Source organism: Xenopus tropicalis, chromosome 8, assembly GCF_000004195.4.
Source record: "Xenopus tropicalis strain Nigerian chromosome 8, UCB_Xtro_10.0, whole genome shotgun sequence".
In the NCBI taxonomy this organism is placed as follows: Eukaryota; Metazoa; Chordata; class Amphibia; order Anura; family Pipidae; genus Xenopus; species Xenopus tropicalis.
This window is the reverse complement of record NC_030684.2, coordinates 101453609-101469827: the sequence shown is the minus strand read 5'-3', so window position 1 is coordinate 101469827 and position 16219 is coordinate 101453609. Positions and strand designations below refer to the sequence as shown.

The window sequence follows — 16219 nt, the reverse complement described above, 5'->3', positions numbered from 1 at the left end:
CTTACAGAAGAACTATAGTTAACTCGCTTTTAACCAAGGCCAATATGGCTGCGAAAAAAAAATCTATACTTTTATCCAAAGACATATTTATATTACGCCATACATCGGGTGTATGCTTACATTTTCTGCTTATAGCTGCTGTTTTCAGAATGAACAGAGTTATGTACAAAGTGAAATAGCTTACAATATCCATTTGAAAAGAAAAATTGTACAGAGGGGAGAGCTGATAATCCTGAAACGCTAAAGAAAGAGACGCAGGTTATTTATAATACGGAAAATGGGAAGGAAAAGAAAAACCCTTTTAGTCTAAAGCTTCTAAACATATAAAGGAAACCATTAACAACTACAAATTTAAGGGACCTATTAAATGTTTTAAATTGCTAATTAAAGTACATACATATGTAAAATGCGTTGGTCTAAAGGATTATCAATATCACCTGATTTGCCTGTGTCTATATACATATATCTATATATACATACATATATAGATATAAATACATAGATATATATTCAGACACATTTCTCTTAACAGCATCCTGAAATTACGAAAATCTTGACAGACATATCTAATGGTATATACGATGACGACAGCATCAGCAAAATATATATATTTATATATTCTGTACACAAATTTTGACAGCACTTTACCCACCAAGATGTCTGGTTATGTGTTTTTTTTCTTCTTCTTGGTACAAAGCAGAATGAAGGATACTTATAACAGAGCCCTCTCTCTTGTTTTAAACAATTTGGTCACAATGCACCTTTGATATAAAAGCATTTTTAAACTTTATTATTAATACTCAGGACAACAGGAATTCCAGGATTTCTTTCAGTAGCATTTGCAGAACCACTTGCGGTGATAAATACAGTAGTTAAGAATGTGCATCCTGTTCAGAATGCTGAAAGGGTGCGATGGAGGACCCTTCCCAGAGGGCTGGTACTGTGAGGTGGGACAAGCTCTAGAGTCCGCAGAAACAAGGTTATGGGTTTTCAGAGGCTCCACCCCCTTTTCGTTTGCTGAAATACTTGGTAACAGCATATTATGCTATATAAAGCATTAAACCCAAACAGTCTAAACTGTTTCTTTTTGCCTTCTCTGAATACAATCCTATCCACTTAAGGACTCATCCTGTTTGTAATGTTTAGTCTTTTTTTTTTTTTTAAACTCTTTATTTCAAAATGTTCCAATAAAATTTCAAAGGATAATAATTGCTAAAATATAGGAGTTTCTAAAACAGCCCTGTGTTGTAAGGATGGCGCAAATACTAATACTGGTTGGGTACTGTGGTTTGCACTGTGATAGACTTGTACATGGGATTCAATCTTAAATTCAACGCCACCTAACCATATACTTCTCTTATACATGCCCAAAATTAAAACTGTAGAAAAAAAAAGAAAAAGCACCAGAGCTACACTGGCATTGCCAAAACATACACCAGCATACAAAACCGTTGCCAGGAACAGTTCTGCAAAGACATTCAGCTCTTAAGGATGTGCAAAGAAAGTCATGGAGAACAATGAGAACGTTTCCCGGACATGGAGGATGTTCCTCAAACTCTGCTATTAAAAGGTTTTTTTTGTGTTTCTATATAAATAGACTTAACCTGTTGAGCAGAAAGAGAAGTTAATTTTAACAAGGTCGCCTGATCAGAAACACCAACATATTTTATGCCATAGATACATACCCAAGTGCCTTAAAATGGGAATTCGACACTGTAATTTTTTTTTTTTTTTATCAAGAAATCCAAAGGTTTAAAGAAAGTTTAAAACAATGATTATGCTTGCAAAGTTCTGAAGAGTTCATCTACTGTCCAAACTTTGGATTGAAGTCCATATATTTTTTTCTTTTTAGACAGTTATATACAGTGCTGCTGTAATAATGAAACAAATGTGATCTACTGTAAAGTTGCACAATACAGAAACTGTTGCTCCATCTTCTACTACATAAATGGGACTCCACAGGAAAGGATGAAGATGGTCCCTCTGTTAAGTTGGGATAATTCCATCACTCCTAAGACCTCTTTTTAATTCCAGGTCCTCAAGTTTTTTCCATAGTTCTTCTCTTTCCTTTTCCTTCTTCTTCTCACTAATAAACAGAAGGAATTGGTTAACAGGATTGAGAGAATACCAAATGTATTGAGTTCACAAACTAGAAGATACAATGTAAAAGAAATATGAATTAGAAAAGGTATGTTATAAAGGCAAGCAATGACGTATTAGTACAGAAACATTTCTATTAAGATTGTACAGCCACAGTATATGTCCTGCTTATCGGTGGGCCTGATATTTCTCTCGAAGACAAAGTGGAAAATTAGGGCATAGTTTAAGGTGCTTACAGACTAAATCCTTCTCTAAATTTGGCTTTTAAAAGGAACAAATAATACCTTTTAAAAATTTATTAATGCTGTTAGGCTTGCATAAAAATGGTGCATAAACACTATCTGAACTACTAAAAAAAAATGCCAATTTCCAACCACCCCTCAGGCTTGCAGAGTCCCTCTCTCAACTTGTTTCATGTTGAAGTCCTTCTGTTTTACAGAGAATCTGTGCATAAGGCACTACGGAGAGCAGAGGGACTTTTAAGTCCCAGAATTCATTCCTTTAACAAGGAACAACCTAAGGGAGAAGTTGAATGACTCCGCTAGCCTTGAGGTGTGAGGCCTGAACTGGCAATTCTGGCAAATGCCAGGGGGGCTGCTGTATTATTATTAACATTTATTTATAAAGTGCCAACATATTCCAGAGCGATGCACTGTATGATACAAATGAAAGTGTAACCTGTATCTAAACAGTAGTGCAAGCTTGCTGGCTTCAGATTAGGCCTTTAGAAACCAAACATAACAAAATCAAGGTGTGACCACTAGATGGTGCTTTGTACCTGAAACCCAAGTGTGCGTGTGTATTACTAAATATATAAATATAACTAAGACCGGATAGTACTGGGAATAAAAATCATATTAATCTAACCAAACTGATTAATACTTTCAGTAAATAAATGCTTGATATAATTTTTATGTACAAAGTCAGCATTTCCAAGCGATTAAGCCAGATTCCCCATTCTTCGGATACTGTATTGCCCTTGGAAGAGGTGAACAGACAACTTATCCTGATCTATGCCTTAGCAGACAAGTTTGCTGAAATCCCTGCCATAGAGAAATTTAACTTGACATAAAGATAATAGAAATAGTCGCTAATACCAGGAATAACTTTTTCAGGTAGATGTAAGCACTATTAAAACCACAAGGCATACGGAGTCTGCTCCAATCAGCATATTGCCTATATAAGTAGTAGTGTGTTGAAACTGACTTACTATCATTGTTAAAAACGAAGCTATATGTGACAGCAGAAGAGCAGAGAAGCTTAAGCATGTGGCCACTGCTTGATTTTTCCAAAAGCGGAATATGAAATAACATTCTAACAATCACACACTTTATTTTAGTATGTGTGACCCTAGAATTGAGCTTCTCTTTGCCTTGCATTTCAGCCTCAATAACCATGAATAAGTTATGCCTATTGGTTAATATGTCTAACAGCTTAATACAGACACTCATTGTTTTCAACTTGAGCTAATGTTCCCCACGTGGCCCATGTATGAACAGGCAGCAATTGACTCCCTCGCTAATATAAAGCTCACTGGCAAAGAACAGATACTGTCAGATCAGCTTAACCCATGCCTGGCTTCTTAAGTGAACATTGTATGTGAAATGTCACGTACACACAAGGTTCTGGCAGGTAAAAGTGAGCAGATACTATTAGCGGAAATTAATAATGTTCCGTTTCATTTGGCCTAACGAAATGAATGTATTCTATTGTATTACATCATAGTCTTACTGTACACACACACAAAAAAAGAAGAAAAAAAAAGACGTTTCCAGCCTGGCCGGGCTCTTCCTCAAGGCATGTGATCAGTGAGCAGGGACTCTATGTTCATTATTCAAACAGAAGCTGTTTATAGTCCAAAAAGGGAAATTACAACATAATTTATCATATAGGCTTGATGCCTATATAGTAATAAATATACTGTGTAATAATCCATTTCAGAATACCAATTAACACTACTCTAAACACAGAATCCTAAATAAATGTTATAAGAACAAATATAAGTTACAATCCTTATTGAGTCCACTGGTTTCCAACATGGTATATCTCAATTGATCGGGGGTATGTCCCTGTTCCTTGAAATGTGACTTGGATTCCCTATCTCAGTTCCACATAAGGCTAAATAATCTTCATCATGCCATTAAGTTTTTTTGTATGAAGGATTATAATAGTGTGTACTCTTTTTAGATGTAGAGGTGTACAGACAGGGTGAGTGGCAAAGTAAGCTTTATTCTAAACCTACTGACCGGAAACAGACATTACATTATACTAGTTACCATCCAAAGAGAGATTCCATACCAATAAGTCAACTAAAGAGAGTACAAAGATTAGTGAGCAATCCACAAGTTAAGAAAGTGCAGGTAGAGCAGATAAAACAGAAATTTGTCAAAAAAGGATATCCAACCCGAGGTCTGGAGAGAGCGGAGGTTCGGATTTCTCAATCACGTGGGACAAGAGAAAAATTATCTAGGATAACTTTTGTGACCCAGTATGGCGCGTGTAGTAAACAAATCGCAACGATTTTACGGAAACATTGGCATATTTTGCGGGGTGCAACCACAGGTTAAAGAATTTACTTTGCCCCCACAGGCAAGGGTAGGTCGCATACAGGAAGGGTAGGACTATAGGCTCAAAATTGGTTACCTCATCTGTTCCCAAAGGGGACCGTGGGGGTACCAAAAAACTATTTGGCTAATCACAGCGTGGCATGTATCCCTGTTTGGATTGCACACAATGTAAATATGTGATGCGGGGGAAAATATTTCAACACCCAACTCCTGGGTAGAAATCTGAACTAAAGGGACACTTTACATGTTTGTCCCAATACGTGGTGTATGCTATAATTTGTCCCTGCAAAAAGATTTATGTGGGGGAGACAATACAGAAAGCGAAATCTCGGATTTCGCAACATAGATCCACGATTAATGTAGGAAATGCCACACTACCATTATATCAAAGCATTTCAAGGAACAGGGACATACCCCTGATCAATTGAGAGATATCGTGTTGGAAATGGTGCCCCCATTGAGAAGGGGAGGGGATCGATAGCCGAGGCTTAAACAAAGGGAGGTATAAGACTAAATTCACTACATCCCAGTAGACTCAATAAGGATTATAACTTATATTTGTTCTTATTACATTTATTTAGGAATCTGTGTGGAGAACAGTGTTAATCGGTATTCTGCATGGGTTATTATATATTTATTACTTGCAGGGATGGAACCCTGCATGAAGCCTATATGATAAATGATGCTGTCATTTCCCTTTTTGGACTAAAAACATGGAGTCTCTGATCACATGCCTTGAGGAAGAGCCTGGCCGGACTCGAAACGTTGCTTTATGTGTACAGTAAAACTATGATGTAACTTTGTCATACAATATATGTTTTTGCATTTAAAATGTGTGTGCTGTCCATTTTTTAAATTATAAATATAAAAAAAAACTTGTGTGCGCACACACACACACACATAATACCTTTAATATGCTGTCAATTATATCCCTTTTAAACATGGCTTAGTGATGTCATTTCGGTCACATGACTCACTGAAACGTGTGTATTGTAATAATGTGCCCCCAGTTAATTTATGAGGATATTAGAGGTCACCTCGGAGTTTCATGACCTGTCAAACTGTTCTGTGACTTATAATATCCTTATATTTTACTACGGGGGGGGGGGGGGGGTATAATTCACTATTTAAATTACATTTAATCTATTCATGATGCTGCAGTCATGAATACATGTACACTACAGTAACCTGGAGAAATTTAAAGAAAACGAATATAAAGTTTGTCCATGGTTATTTTGGTTTTTTGTCCGTTTCAGACAAAGGGCGGCTAATGATGGAATGACAACTTAACTGGAAAATTCCAAGTCCAAAGAATTCCAGATAACTGTTGCCATTGCTGTACATTAAGATCGCCCATCTGTATGATAAATACAATATAATGCAATAGTGCCATTTACCATAGCTATTTAGCTGTAATTAAATCTAGCATAAATACTTCTAACGTCTTTACTGACTTTAATGATGTATACTCAGATTAAATCATCATATTCCCTGTGTGCTAAATGAAAGTTAAGCAATGTCTATACATAATATCCCAATATAATAATCGTGCCATAAAGAAACAAGCAGCAAGGGATAACGTCACAGCCAAGGAAGCTAATTAGAAGCTTTCTGAACTGCTGACCAAAACAAAAAAACAAACTATTAAGAGTTACCGCTGGCGATCTGACTTGTAAGTGGCTGTCAGCTCATCGAATAATGTGCTGTTCATCTCCATGAAGGCCTTCAACACGTTGTACACAAGAGCCACGATAGCCCTGGAGGGATGACAGGAAGGGAAAGTGAATCAATCTGGGGTGATACTTGCACATCAACTGCATGATCGTCAATTTATTGCCCCTACAGTTGCTGACTGAAGTGTACTGTCTGATAACCAGTAAAGACTTGAGTGGGGTCAGAAAGAAGCACCAAAACTACTGCCTCTATAATGAATTACTATATATCCTGACCGTGATTGACAAGGAGATGGTGTCCTTGCTTTACTGCTGAAAGATCTCAAACATATTAGATTTTATAAAACAGCTCAAATGTAAAATGTATTTAACTGGATAATCCTATATAGAAATACTGCCACTGTTATACTTCTGGCTCATTTAAGGCACTGTATATATGTATATTTTTATTTATATATCAATATTTATGTATGGAGGCAGTGGTCATCCATATCAAATGCAGATAATAGGTCATGGAAGATTGGGATAGAGATGTGACCTTTGGTTATGGAAACCTGAAAATCATTCGTAAATGCAGGAGTATAAAGGAGAACACACAATACGTTCTAGGATTTTAGAGGCAAGCAGTAACTATAAAGACAGGAAAGGTCATGTGTGGCCTTAGTGGCACAGCGTTTGAATAGAAAAGAAGGCATTGGGTCAAGACATCAAGTAGTAAGCAGGAATGACATGAGAAGTTGAAGGAGGAGATAGAATGTGTAGAGTAGAGGTGGGAATCTGATTGTGGATGGGCTCTACTTTGTCCTGAGGAAAGTGCATGAGATAGAGTTTCTTGTGATGAGGGATGCAGAAGGATATTGAATACGGAAAACAGGCAGCGTGGACTGGATTTGTAATTGTCTATAAGGGCCGTGGAAGACGGGGAGATAAGTCGCCTGCGACAAATCTCCCTTGTCACGGGCGACTAATCTCCCCGAATGTAAATCGCCGGTGAGATGTCTGTCACGGCCCTAAGAGTTTTTTAAAGATGTAAAATGAAATTATATGCTGATGTGTATGCCAATTTGGTATGACTAAGGAATAGGTCACCTATTGTGATATAAATGAAGTGTCAGTTAGGTTTCCATAATGAATGTATAGTTCTCCTTTAGTCTTGTCACCCCTGTGAGTACACACAATTCTTGTTGGGCTTAACAGGACAAAGTTAACTTTGGTTGTCATAGCAAGCACAAAACACAAGTATGATTCTATATCACTTGATATGTTTGCAAAAGTCAGACTTTGATTTATCCAGCAGAGGTCAGACAACTACAGCAAACTGCATAATATCAGGGAGTGGGAATAACGGCAGCCTAAATTTAACACTTACGGATTCCAGTGTTCTTTGGAGATCCTGTAAAGACTTGCAAACATTATGGGAAGGATGACGTTTGAATTCTCCTCTATTAAACTCATGATGTATTCATTGTTCCAATAGTAAAGTGCTCTTTCAGCCACCTTGAATAGAAAGAAAAGGATGTTTGTTCACACAAGGGGAGAATGGCGTCATGCCAGCTTTGACGAGATACTAAAATTTGGATGAGGACAAAAACAGCACCACTTAGGCTTATGCCAGACATGGTTAATTTTAAGCCTGCAGATTAATGCACACCAAGAATTCACCCCTATGCTTGAATCAGCGCACCAAAATCATGAGTATGCATTTTGGCGCTGAAATCTGCTCCATATAACTGCATCTGGGCTGACACAGTGGCTCTGGGTACAGACATAGAAGAGCACAGATTCAAATGCAGGGGCAGATTCTCTGTCTGTGTTTATCCGCATCCCAAGAATCCACCATATGTGGCATAAGCCTTATGTGATTGTGCAAGTAAGGCAAGTCTTTCAACATCAATATATTCTGGAAACTCTGTTATGGTGGAGAGACCCTGTGGCACCATAAAGCACAGTGAGCTTTAGGAGGAGGGCAAATGTAAAAAGAGGTGGCGAAGCCCTAGGCAACCCAGCCGGCCAGTTTGCCACCTCCCCCCGCAATGAATGCACCCCTGCATGGTGACACTGAGAGAGTGCGACAATTGGTGGAGGCAAGAGAGCCAGGACTAGGGGTAGGCATGAAGTACCTGCCAACCCCCAAGCGATTATAATTACTGATTATAGGCTGATGTCCAATGGAGAGATATAGTTGCCTGCAATAGTTCTCTGCTACCACAGACTACTTATCTCTCCAAAATGCCTTTCCACCAGCAACAATAAGAATCGCTGGTGGAAAGGCCTATGTACTGCTTCGGTTTTCTTAAGTCGCACACAGTTTCCTCCTGCAGGTAACTTCCGAAAACCGAAGTGACGCAAATTGTTGCCAGTGGAAAGGCATTTTGGAGAGATAAGTCACCTGTGGTATTAAATATATATATCACAGGTGACTAAATGTCTCCATGGGACATCAGCCTTACCTGAAACCCTGGGCTCCTGCTCAGTAATAACTGCACTTGCTCATGGTACTTCAAACTTTTTCAATCTACTGTGCATATGGTGGCCCAAGGCAACAGAAGACAAGAAGCAGATTGCGATGTGGTGCTCTGAGTCTATGCAGTTTTCTAACAGAAGCACCGGCCTGGAGTATCAGGTAGCAATAATAATTACTGGGGCGTGCCTAACATTTTGCCACCCAGCTTGTTATTATACCGTTCTTTGTCCTTTAGTCAGATTCTATGTAAACCAATAAGCTATAGATAAGATTTTTTTTGTATAAAAGGTATAACTGGAAGTAGAGCGTTCTGGAAACAGCTAGCTTAACAACTTGTATCTTCACTAATAAAATTAGACATGCACAAAAAGCACTGGTGTCCAGCTATCACTGCCCATCAAACAAACACTCACCTGGAAGTGAGGGCTTGATACACACTTGGAAATCTGTTTAAACAAAGGTTCTTGAATTTTAACAAATTGTGAGGGTTCAATCACATCAAGAATCTCCTCTAACTCTCCCAGGAACATAACCTGAAGCAAAACAAAGCACATTTTTAAACATTCAGAATGTAGGGAATTTAAACTTTCTCTTAAGCGCAGATAGGAGAAATTGGCAAGCCCTGGTTCGGCTTCAGCAAAACCAATTAATTTTCTGAAATTGGCAACAAAATGTTATCTTTCTTTTTTACCCTGAAACACTGAATCATATATTACTCTCTGCATTCTAAAACAGCAGTGTTTAATTCAGCAAGTGAACCTTGTTGCTTGCAAGATTACTTTAAGGGAGCTATTTATCATATTGTGTTTTTACAAAGCACAATTACTAGTCCCCTAAGTGTATTGGCTTATGAGGCTTATTTTCAGGGCTGTGGAGTCGGAGGCAATTTTGGATACCTGGGGTCGGAGTCGGAGTCGGCAAAAAATGAACCGACTCCGACTCCTACTAAATTTAAATGGGAATAAAAAAAAAAAAAAAAATAAAGCAAGTTTAAATGTCCCAATTCACAAACAGTCATAATTAATTACTTCTCTGCTATAAGAATAAAGCCCAATGCACGCAGTGCATAAACGAACACGTTGAGCGACCATGAAGCTTTTCATTGACTGTATGCTTCACTAAATGGGACGTAACGCACAGTTACGGTGCGGCAGCTCCACTGCGTCGGGTTCCTCTGGGAACCCAGCCTAACTCTCACTGATAACTAGAAATACTTGTATACGTGAAGGGAATGGATAGTCCATAGTTTAAGACTGAAGCTTTAAAACATTTGAAAAACTGCTGTAATTCAGCTGTAATGTTAGCTTAAACTTTAAACATGACTATGGGATTCTAGGGAAATCATTAGAAGTAGGAGTATAGATAAAATTGTCTATCAGTTTATTATCAGTTCAGTCGTGTTTTAAGTGCCCCTTCCCCCCTGCCCCTTCCTGGATATATAAAATACATTAGTACAGTGCTGTCCAACTTCTGCGGTGCCGAGGGCCGGAATTTCTCTAGCATACATGGTGGAGGGCCGCTAATGGAAGCCAGTTTTGACCACTCCCCCCTTTTTAAACCACACCCACTTCAAACCACACCTATTTTATCACAATGGTGGTAGTGCAGCAAAAACCCAAAGGCTTGGTCCTCACTGCAGGGATATCAACCATCATTCATATGTGAAAAAATTATATTATGTCATATTAAGACACACCCTAAAATCCATATGACTCCTCCTCCCCTGTGGATAGCACAGCAACCCTCAGCATATAATTACACACCTTAGGGACCATTTAATGGCTATTTCCAACTGCTAACAAACTCCCAGAACAAACCCCTGCCAGGTTCACCTCCCACAGGCACCATAGGGTAGAAAGAGTATATGGCACACACAGGCAGCACTCTGCCTGCCCTACGCTACCTGTGTGTGCCATACTCTGCCTGCCCTATGCTGCCTGTGTGCCATACTCTGCTTTACCCTGCCTGTGTGTGCCATACTCTCCCTGCCATATTCTGCCTGTGTGTGCCATAATCTGCCCTACCCTGCCTGTGTGTGCCATACTCTGCCTGCCATATGCTGCCTGTGTGTGCCATACTCTGCCTGCCATATACTGCCTGTGTGTGCCATACTCTGCCCTACCCTGCCTGTGTGTGCCATACTCTGCCCTACCCTGCCTGTGTGTGCCATACTCTGCCTGTCATATGCTGCCGGTGTGTGCCATACTCTGCCCTACCCTGCCTGTGTGTGCCATACTCTGCACTACCCTGCCTGTGTGTGCCATACTCTGCCTGTCATATGCTGCCTGTGTGTGCCATACTCTGCCCTACCCTGCCTGTGTGTGCCATACTCTCCCTGCCATATGCTGCCTGTGTGTGCCATACTCTGCCCTACCCCGCCTGTGTGTGCCATACTCTCCCTGCCATATGCTGCCTGTGTGTGCCATACTCTGCCTGCCATATGCTGCCTGTGTGTGCCATACTCTGTCTGCCCTGCCTGTGTGTGCCATACTCTGCCTGCCATATGCTGCCTGTGTGTGCCATACTCTGCCCTACCCTGCCTGTGTGTGCCATACTCTCCCTGCCATATTCTGCCTGTGTGTGCCATACTCTGCCCTACCCTGCCTGTGTGTGCCATACTCTCCCTGCCATATTCTGCCTGTGTGTGCCATAATCTGCCCTACCCTGCCTGTGTGTGCCATACTCTGCCTGCCATATGCTGTCTGTGTGTGCCATACTCTGCCCTACCCTGCCTGTGTGTGCCATACTCTGCCTGCCATATGCTGCCTGTGTGTGCCACTCTGCCCTACCCTGCCTGTGTGTGCCATACTCTGCCTGTCATATGCTGCCTGTGTGTGCCATACTCTGCCCTACCCTGCCTGTGTGTGCCATACTCTGCCCTACCCTGCCTGTGTGTGCCATACTCTCCCTGCCATATGCTGCCTGTGTGTGCCATACTCTGCCCTACCCTGCCTGTGTGTGCCATACTCTCCCTGCCATATGCTGCCTGTGTGTGCCATACTCTGCCTGCCATATGCTGCCTGTGTGTGCCATACTCTGCCTGCCCTGCCTGTGTGTGCCATACTCTGCCTGCCATATGCTGCCTGTGTGTGCCATATACTCTCCCTGCCCTATGCTGCCTGTGTGTTCAATACCCTCCCTGCCCTATGCTGCCTATTTGTGCCATACTCTCCCTGCCCTATGCTGCCTATGTGCCATACTCTGCCTTCCCTATGCTGCCTATACACAGGCAGCATAGGCCAGGCAGTACTTAAAATGTCTGAGGTGTGAACAGACGAACAATGTGGGTGATTACAGCCTGAGCAGGAGGTGTGAACAATGCAGGGGGTGAACAATGCATAGATTAAAAGGTGTGAACAGTACAGGGGATTAGATGTTTAAATAATACAGAGGGATTACAGCCTGAATCTGAGGTGAGAACCATGCAGGGGGCCAGTTAATCTCAGTACTGATACCATTTAAAGTGGGCCGCCAGTTGGACAGCACTGCATTAGCATATTAAAAACAGAGGAGTCAGAGTCGTGGAGTCGGGAGTATCAGAAACTGAGGAGTCGGAGTTGGAGAATTTATCTACCGACTCCACAGCCCTGCTTATTTTGTCTAGCTTTGCCATCCAGTGGAAGCATCTATAGTGTCAGCAAAGAACAAAGCAATCCTGTCTAAATTTGAACCGTAGCAACCAGATAAATGCTGAAATTCCAAACAAGATAGTTGCTGAACAAAAAGTGAAATTATAAAAAAAAAACCTATAAAAAAATGAAGACCAATAGCACATTGTCTCAGAAAATTACTCTGCATCATACAAAACAGCCCCTTTAACAGAAAGTGCAGGAGTCAATGTCCCCCACGTGCCATATGCCACAAAGGAGACATGTACTCATCCGTGTAAGTTAATGAAAATTAGTACAGATGCAATTTACATGATTTTTTAAAATTGCTAATATGTGTAATGGCAAAACATAATTTACTGATAAAGGAAGAGTCTCCTGATTCTTACTGCACATTTCTGTCACCCCTACAGTAAATGGACCAATATTATTTGGTAGAGTGTGTGCCTTTACAATGAGCCAAACCGGGGCAAATTTTGCCTTGTTTGGTAGAATATTAAAAGGCTATTTATCATGATTGAAATGCATGTAAAATGAATGTGAGAATTACACCTCACTTCCTAGTCAGATATTTTATCATAAACAGCAAAACGGTATTGAAGAAAGTACACAACTTTTTTTCAACCTGCTAATGCAACTGTTATTCATCTATGAATCACACAACACACTGCAAAAACCAACAAGCAGTAACTATGTGCTCTGGGGTCAGATTCATTAAAAAGTATCTTACAAACACATTTATAAAGCCTTCAGACTAAGACCTCGGCATTTTGCACTCAGGATTCACAACTACACTTCAATAAGCTGCTTACCTCTTTCTGGCTGCATGTTTTCGGCCAAAATTTCATCAGCCCTCTAATGACCTATTAAAAAATGACAATCAAAATGTAAATTTTTTTCTCCCGCACCAACAGACACAAAACATTCTACTTCTAAAAATAGGTGGCAGCACTTACTGGTTCTGTGAGTGTAGGATCTTTCTCCAGAAACTGTACTATACAATACGCCAGCTAACAATAGTGGAAAAAAACACAATTAATAATGGGAATGCTATGCAGTTTTAAAATTCATAGTAATATACGGAGGACTAGGGATCCCTGGGGTACTAAACTAAACTACATAATGTCGATTGGCTATAGCAACCTATCATGTGGTTGCTTCTATGCCTAAACTAACAGAGCAAAACTAATTGTTACATTAGAGCAATTTGTAGCCTATGCTAATAAATGAATCTCCAGGGGCTCTTAAAGAAGACATACAGCATAACTGAAACCTCCTAATTATGTAGGCAATAATGAATAATGTGTCTGCTTGCAGTCTGGGCCAAAACTGATTATTATATTTAATAAATATCGTTAATGACCCCATAGATCTGCTATGCTCCCTGCCCGTGTTTCAAATGAGGGGTGGGTGTGTGGCAATGGTCTCTGCCACAAGCAGCCCTGCATTCACACAAAGACAGGTTTTACGGCCTATTAGGTCAATCTAGCTGCCGATGGGTTTTTATGCTACAGTGCAGTGTGCAGCAAGTGAAGCAGAGGGGCACATTAGGGAACATTGCTGTCTTTTGTATACATTATGTCCCCTCACTAAAGGCTTCTTAAAAGTAAAAAAAAAAAATATGGGATTCTGGAATGCTGTCTGGCCAATCAAAGTGCATAATCAGGCGGATATTCCTTCTAGAATCAGTAATCTCCAATGGAATATTTTGTGGTTTAAGCTCACAGACAGACTAATGTTCTAGCTAGTATTCTTGGTCCCCAAGACACCAGCCTAATGGCTTTATTCATTCGGACTGATGATTCAGTGTGGAAAAAAAAAGCTTACCTGTGCATGGAAGAGGGATAAGCTCCGGACAGTATGCAGAGGTATCAACACCTTAACAAGAAACTGTTTATGCTCTGCTTTCAGAGGCAATGCAAAGCCATTGATAATACTGGAAAACAAAAATGTAACACAAACATAATACACATTAATACTGGGAGTGGGTTTGGGCAAAATGTTTATCCCTACACAGCTCTAACACAGAATTTGTTAACAGATCACATGCTAACACGGTTAGAGAAATACAAATTGCAGCATCTTAAAGTTTAAGATATTGACACCTATTTACATCTATCATAACATTGTCTTTGCATGCTATTTATAATTTTGCCTTAAAAGTATTTGCCCAATGTTTTTGCATTACCTATCTAATCCCCATGTTCCTCTATGAGGGGGCTGCCACATTTGTGCAGCAGTAGTCTGTTAGTATTAGAAACTATAACTGGCAGGTGACAGTCAGGTTAAGGAATGTAACAATTACTTACAAAAGCAAACCTGTCTGAAAAATGATCATGACTTTTTGTTTACATTAATATTTTGAAAAGTAGTTTTTAGTGTCAGTATCATTTTAAGGTGGTTTCTGTTCAGTCTGAGCTCAAATGTGACCAACTCAGTCTGTGGGTCCAAGCATATGATATGTATGTGGGAAAAAATAGTCATTTTAATTATATTTGCCACAGAAACAACATCTTATGATAATGGGACAGGAAAATACTTCCAGCTTCCAGACTAAAACTTATTAAAGAGCCCCACACATCACATTAACCTTTAATATACCTATCACTGCGACCTGCTTCATTAAAAATTATGTATAATAATAAATACCATTTATAAATGCTAAAAACCTGCTGCAAAATAGTTTCTCTTTCTGCATCATGTAAAATCTTGGGAGGGGAGGAAGGACTAAAACATTGATGTTACAAATTGTAACTTCTCCACAAACTTACAGACAGCATGCAGGAACTACATAACCCACAATGCATTGCACTGTGATGTTCCTTTCCTTATTGACAACAAGTGTGCAGGAGATGCAGGCTAAGGACTGTAGACTACTATTACATTTTTTTGAGTCTCAAAGTAGTCAGCCAGATCAGCAGAACAGGGAGCCAGGCTTAGGTAACTGTTTCAAACCACATTATTACATTAACATTATGAAAAAGCTGCATATTTTTTAATTAATGTATAAGTTGCTTGTTATGCTTTATGTTCAGTTTTCAAAAAGTTTAAGTTGTGTTTTGGTAGAGTCCCCCTTTAATAGGGAAAGGCCTAGGAGTTCCTACAAGAAGACCTACCATTTCCTATAGGCAATATATTAAAAGGCAGATATATTTACAGAAGGACAGAAGTTATTTTTTCCCTTTACAAATGGCTGGTATTGCCACATGTAAAACATGCAGTGCAGTTTGTCTTTCGCACACAACAAATACATTATTAGCCTAGTAGCTCTTTGTTGGCTTTCTCTGTATCAATAAAGATTAAGAATCTTAGTTAACAAAAGACTGGCCAAATTGGCATTGCTGGAGAAGAGGTGCTTTAAGTAGGATAGGATAAGATATATATTTAAACATTTAAATATGTATAAGGGAATCATAAAAAGGGACCCCCCATATTCCAAATATTATTACAGCTTACCTTCCTAATATTTCCAACAATTCTGCTACTCCATTAAAGTGTTCAGTTTCATAAACAAATCTATAAAATAAAAACAGAAATAATTAGAATGGGGACTGAAGTGATTTTTAAACAGACCATAGAGGTACGTAAGTTAGTCCACGCGCTTCTACAAAACATGTATTTACAAACATTACTTTTCCTTTATAAGGCTTTTATAGGTTATTAGCAAGTTATCTACCCCACTTCCTCTAGAAATACATTAAACTGTGCTCAAATGACTGAACTGTTACTCAAATTACTTTGCTCAGAAATACTGAAAATCATCTCTGCTGATAGCATCCATAAGAACACAAGTGCTTAATTAACACA

The 16219-nt window shown here is 39.6% G+C and overlaps 1 protein-coding gene across 3 annotated transcripts in view; it reads right to left on the bottom strand.

Annotated features, from left to right (window-relative positions):
• Positions 1 to 638: 638 nt before the first annotated feature.
• ppp2r5e (protein phosphatase 2 regulatory subunit B', epsilon) overlaps positions 639 to 16219 on the bottom strand; it is a 51520-nt gene continuing 35939 nt past the window's right edge. For 2 of the 3 annotated variants that reach the window (XM_012968162.3, XM_012968163.3), the window contains exons 7-14: positions 15869 to 15928; positions 14240 to 14348; positions 13369 to 13422; positions 13225 to 13275; positions 9218 to 9337; positions 7710 to 7837; positions 6323 to 6424; positions 639 to 2086 (exon numbers count right to left, since the gene is read on the bottom strand). In XM_012968162.3, the coding sequence (XP_012823616.2) occupies positions 1987 to 2086; positions 6323 to 6424; positions 7710 to 7837; positions 9218 to 9337; positions 13225 to 13275; positions 13369 to 13422; positions 14240 to 14348; positions 15869 to 15928 (724 nt within the window). In that variant the 3' untranslated portion in view covers positions 639 to 1986. 3 annotated transcript variants of the gene reach the window in all.